This window comes from Charadrius vociferus, unplaced genomic scaffold (genome assembly GCF_000708025.1).
Source record: "Charadrius vociferus isolate BGI_N301 unplaced genomic scaffold, ASM70802v2 scaffold56, whole genome shotgun sequence".
Lineage (NCBI taxonomy): Eukaryota > Metazoa > Chordata > Aves > Charadriiformes > Charadriidae > Charadrius > Charadrius vociferus.
Window position 1 is genome coordinate 3,345,574 of NW_009649057.1, and position 6,224 is coordinate 3,351,797.

Here is a 6,224-nt window from a genome sequence, read left to right on the forward strand (position 1 = left end):
GAAACAACCCCAACAGTGGGTGACAAGAGCCTGGCTCCTTGCACCTCCAGCTCTGTCAGTTTTCCATTTCTAGGTCTCCTGCCCATTTTTACATCCATCTCCGTGAGCTAAATGATCTCCCTTTTATCCTTCTGCCTGGCTCCGGTGCCTAAATGTTCAATCAAGCAGGAGTAGGAAAAAATCTTTCCAACTTGTCTCTACCCAGTAGATCGTACGAGTCAGGAGAGTCCCAAGGAACAGCCTTAACACTTGGAAGGACGCTCTTTTGGATGTTTGCTCTTCCTAGCAGGAGCCTGAAGCAGCAGGAGACAAGCCCAAGCCACACTGGGATTTCCATGGGATGGGTCGTAGCAGCAGCACTAGATGCACTGGGCACCTCAGTGACTCAACGTGATGAAACCTATGACGAAATAAGTCCCCGGGGATCTGGAAAGTATGTGCCCCCCTGGGCTGAAAGAGGAGGATGGAGCTATACAACAGGGAAGTATGAGGTCTGCTGCAGCTAATGCCCTTCCTTCTGGAAGATTACAAGCAGCTGAGCTCCTGGTCTATCACAGGTGTCCAACCCACTGGCCTGGCAGCTTAATACTGACAAATATGGCCAAAATTCTAATACTGTCTCCTGTGGTCCTTTCCCCATATCACATGCCTCCTCCTCCTCTTCTCTTCTCCTGAGAAAGCAGGAGCATGAAGCGGTTGTTAGATATATACCACCGTTACGAGGCGGGTAGAGAACTACTCGGCTGGGTGGAGACCAGAAAGCAGATTCCTTTGGCTGGCTGGTGTCCTGTTTTCTTGCCCCAATGCTGAGGAAGAGACCAGAGGGTTTGAAAGGCAGGTTGTAGGTAAGCTTTAAGGCAGACTGTTTGGTTGCATGGGGTTGTTTTTCACCCTGTCCTGACACAGTAAAGAAACGAGTTGTATGGGACATAGCAGCAGGAGTAGCAGCAGCAGATATGCTCAAATGACAAGTGCGGGCGCCAGTTACCCTCTCTGCTCCTCAGAAGCAATCATCCACTTTCCTCGATGCCAGTCCTTAGACTCCCCATTCCCTGACTCCACCACGGGACCACCTGCCCACCTCCACACAGAAATGTCCCAGCAGCCCTGCAGCTTCCAGGCAGGCTGCAAGGGGGCTTTCTGTTGGCTTTTTGAGGGCAGGAGGAGAAGGAGGAGCTGTACAGAAAGGCCACTGCAGTCTGCTGAGCTCCCTGGCTGGAAGTAGCGTTCCTGCGAGGAGCAGATGCATCCCACGTCTCGAGTTGGCTGGGCGTCTGGCAAGTCACTTGCCAAGAGGCACAGCCCTGTGGAGAGCCCACCCCAACCTCAGTGCCCCGAGCATGCGATACCTTGGCATTCAGCATCAGAAAAGGCTCAGCTTGGAGTCCTCCAAGAGCACAGCCTCTTCCATGAACGGTCTGAGTTGTGAGTGCTGGAGAGGGGAAAGTGTTTTTGCGTTGATCATAATCTCTCACTCTTTCTCTCTTTCTCTACTTATTTCTATAAATATGTGTACATAAATAGCTTGTTTCTCGCCTTGAATCTAGATATGAACTGTTCAAATTAGGTGGGTATAACATGCTGTTTTGATACATGAAAATCTTCTCGACTTGACTCTTGGTTGTTTGTTTCTTTTTGCTATTTAAGATATAGTTAATACATAAACCCCTACTTTGAGTTCTCCTTGGACAAAAATTAAAGGCAGACTGGTTGAATTCTAAGGGTCCCTGGTGCAGAAATGCCATCCAGTTGAGCAGCTAAATGTTAAAAACGATACCAAAAGGGATGCGGTGTCTCTCCTAGCCTGCCTTGAGCAATGTGGTCCTCCATTCCACGTCACTTGGCATTACCCAAGACTGAAGCCACGGAGGTCTTTCTGATTGTGCTCTTGGGCGTTGGGGTCCCGGCAAGCACACTCTCCTTGTAGGTCACAGGACATAGGGAAGGGAGTAACCTGGGGAAGGAAACCAAAGACACAAAGACATGAAGGAGGGAACACACTTACAGCACCCTGGAGAACAAACAAGACCTGTGGAGTGGTTGAGAGATCAGTTGCAGTCTTCAGCTGTGTTATTCTTCTGATTTATTTTAGTGCTGAGCTGGTGGGGCACTGAGGCCCCAGGTGAGCTACCTGTCCATAAGAAAGGCTGTGAAAAACGTAAAGAAGAACCTGTTCAACTCATGCAGCTACTGGTCAGCAGATACTCCCTTAACAGTTCACATCAAGCACGTGAACATAGCTGGCTAGGGAGACATGTACTTCTCAGGCAACTCTGGGGCTTTTTGGGGTACTTACCGTGCTGTTTGGATCACATTACATTGCCAACCTCCTCTGAAAAGCTATCATTACCCCAAAAGGCTACAAGCACTAACTGACAGCAAAGTTACAAAACCCTTATCTCACAAGACCAACTCAAATGCTCACCAAGCACAACTGGGTCCAGCAGGTCCCAACTCCAGCCTCCCTGTAGCACTCCTATGCCCCTCCAGCTTCAGGGTTTTGGTGAACCCTACTTCTGGACCACAATCTCCCCTCTGTAGGGTACCATTCTGCAGTAGAGCCCTATGGCTTGGGTGCTGCTGTCGTGCATTAAGTCCATCTGTGCACTTAATTAGGAATGTTCTCGGTTTCAACTCCTCAGGGCAGGAACTGAACCAAACACGACCGAGCAGGTCACCAGGAGAGAGACTCTTCTAAATACCCGTTGTGTTTAAGGTCAAGAGATGCAGCTAACGGGCACTGAGGAACAGCAAAGGAATGCAAGTAAGAGACTGCTACGTGCATCATCTGTCATCTGTCCACGATCTCTCTGGAGAAGCGTGGGAAGGAGCTGAAACAATAGCCTGCAGTGCCTGGCTAGCGGAAGTTGATTTTGGCCTATTGCATCATGGTATTTACATAAAGAAAGAGGGGTGGCGGTGGAGCAGTGTCTTGCTTGCCCCGAAGTGAATTCCCAAGAATTTCTCCCATCTGCACAGACTGAGCAAATGACCTCATTCCCCTCCTTTACACTCCTTCCAAGACAGTGCCACAACCTGCTCAAACGTTCCCGGCGCAGGCTGCACGCACGCGCTCCGTCTGCTTCCCTCGGCTTTGCTGCCACATGTTTGCTCTCTCTTTCATAAACACTTTTCTCCAGGCTATGCAGCCTGGGTCTGCCTGTTCCCTATGTATCATCAACAGCACATCTAGGAATGTGGACCAAGCACTGTGCGTGAACACATAGCTGTCATTTCCACCTAGAACTTCCACACGTGTCCTTGCACGTCCATCTCCAGCATGCCTTTCTCCTGACGCACACAAGAACGGGATGGAGGGGTGTGGATCTTTATTTCACAACCGGAGAGCCTAAGGCAGGGACATGCTGACAGAGACATTAAATAGCCAACGCTCATCACCAAGTTGGGATTTAGAGAGTTCCCTCCCCTTGCATTTGACTTCATTCCCCAAAGACCTGACCCTCCAGGTAGAATAGGGTGATGACTCTTCATCAAGCCGTGGCCTTGGTGACTTATGAGCTAAATAACCAACCAGCGAATAATCTGAATCTACAATTGTGGAAATGTGGAGGCTGCAAACAGAAGAGATAGTCCAAAAAGTTAAAAGCAAATCAATTCAAATAATTGGAAACTAAAGAAGTTTATAAACTGCAGAAAACAATAGGAGCTTAAGGGTCACTGGATCCAACAGAAGCCAGCCAGAGCAGGACTGTCTCATATCACAGCGTTATGAATATTCTTAGATAGGAAAACAGAGACGTCTGCAAACAATGGGGTTTGGGGAGGAGGCTGAGGAGGGATTGTTTAACGACTGAATTAAAATACTGGAAAGGAAAAAAGAAAAGACACATGAAAAAACGTTGACTTTTTATGTTCAATGTAGAAGGAAACATTTTCATTTAGAAGATCTGCTACAGTTCAGGTTTGACCTTTTTCACCAAGACATACAAATAAAAAAAGCTATTTCAGAGCAAAAGTTGTATCTTGAAAGAAAACCTTCTTTCACTTATAAAATGCTCGAACAAAACATTTAAATAGGTCTGGAGTTTTCCCGTATTTTTATTTTTTATCCTGAATCATTCAGTTCAATCTGGATTTGGCAATGATTTTGACTTTAAAAATCCTCCCTGTTGTACAACAAAGCCACTGGTTGGAGGCAAGACCTGGGAACCTGATTCTTTCATCTTCACCAAGCTTTTTCCTCTCCCTGGCCTGGATTCACTGCGTTTGCCTGTAACAGTCTAACAAAGGTGCTTAAGTAGCCCCTGCATTTAAAGGAGAGAGACGGGCTCACACAGAAGGTGGATACATATTTTGCATTGAACACAGGACAACCACACACCCAACTCGGGTGTTTCAGTCAGGCGGCTGAAATGAGCTGTGACGCCCTACTGCACTTTGTCTCTGCTGCTGTCCATGCGTAAGTGGGACAGTGAAACGTGCTTCAGGCACGGAGATTCCGTCAACGCTACCATTTCACTCACAGGAACATCAGAGCTAAGAGAAAAAGCCCTGCGTGACTGTGCCTCCAAACTACCAGCTCACGTTGCCCTAACCCAGTCTTTGGGCTGTGGCCTTAGAAACCCAAACTGGCATGAGTTTGATGTTGCCTTGAAGTGATCTACCTTCTTCATTCCCTCTTCTCCCATTCCTCCCTGTCAGTCCTTCGTTTTCCCTTTTGCTTTCTTACAGGTCACCGTAAGAGTGTGCTTAGCACTGGACCAACCCGAACACGAGGTGCACATAAGAGACTAGATCACTACTACATTGCAGCCAATTTCTGGGGAGAGGAAGCCACTGGAGAAGAAACGTCTTGCCGTGTGTTGTCCTCTAGAAACCCACTGGTCTCCTAACAGCGGTCACGGACAAAAGGGCAGAAGCTTTCCCTCTGGGGCAGAGCTGTGGCCCCAGGAGTAGACAGTTTTGTGGCTCTGCAGCAGTCCCAGCAGTGGGTCGCCTGAGTGTAAGAGGGTTTCTTCCTGATCAGATCAGCCTTATTCACTTTATGTCCCTTACAGAGGTTATTTATGCAATTTGATTTTTACAGTGCTATTGTCCAGATAGAAGAATTGTTTTCTCTTATGGCAATGAGCTCCAGAGATCAGTTTTCTATTATGTGAAAAGGCAGAGATTTCTACGGGTGATGAGCACATCCACGGTCATATTAGACAAGACAAAATTCTCCAAACACTTAGCAGTAACACAAGGATTCCACTTTAAAACAAATACACATTTGAGTTCCCCAAGGACCTGATTTCCACAGGTATTTAGGGAGTCAAACCCACACATCGCATCTACTGGGATTATCACACGTACCCAACTCAGAGAAGCCAAAAAACCCCTTAGAAAGAAGAACTGTCTTTCGCCTTGGGCTCATACAGCGATAGCCCTCTGGAGTACAGAGCCATGAATAAAGCTGCTGGATGGGCTAGAAATAATAAATGCTGAACCTTTTTCTGGATGATAGCCCATTTAGGTGTGGAGCCCAGATATACATACTCCAAGATTAACTGCTTCTTTTCTTTTTAAATAGGTCTGTGAAAGCCCAACTCATTAACAGAATATATGACCTGCACTGAAATTTCCAGCTATACCCATTGTAAAGCCAGTATAAAGAATCAGCTCTTCTTCCTTCCACCTGCCAAGTCCTGCATCCACCCTACATTCATCTCCCCTTGTAGAAAACCTGGCTAATATCTAAGAGGGCAGGGAGAAAAAGCTCATAATTAAGCTGGCTCCATCATTTGATGAAGTATTGCAGGATATTGACTCCTCAGACTAACTAAAATAGGTTGAAAAAGGCACAACTGAAAAACACAGCTCCACACGTCTACATGCCCCTCCTACACACACACATCTCCGGCAGATGATCCAGAACAGAGCCACAGTGTGGATCCACAGCACCCAGGGGAATGTGGGTCACACCTGAACCTCACCAGACCACATAATATCTATCCAACCCAGAAGGCCAACCGTATCCTGGGCTGCATCAGAAGAAGTGTGGCCAGCAGGGCGAGGGAGGTGATTCTGCCCCTCTACTCCACTCTCGTGAGATTCCACCTGGAGTACTGCGTCCAGCTCTGGAGCCCCCAACATAAGAAGGACATGGACCTGTTGGAGCAAGTCCAGAGGAGGCCACGAAGGTGATCCGAGGGCTGGAGCACCTCTCCTATGAGGAGCAGCTGAGAGAGTTGGGGCTGTTCAGCCTGGAGAAGAGAAGGCTC

General features: G+C 47.7%; 1 protein-coding gene across 1 annotated transcript in view; it reads right to left on the bottom strand.

Annotated features, from left to right (window-relative positions):
• Positions 1-1,846: 1,846 nt before the first annotated feature.
• Positions 1,847-6,224, bottom strand: part of PAPPA (pregnancy-associated plasma protein A, pappalysin 1) — a 181,814-nt gene continuing 177,436 nt past the window's right edge. Inside the window, exon 22 of the mRNA XM_009888046.1 lies at positions 1,847-1,954. Within this exon, the coding sequence (XP_009886348.1) occupies positions 1,847-1,954 (108 nt within the window). The remainder of the gene's footprint in view (positions 1,955-6,224) is intronic.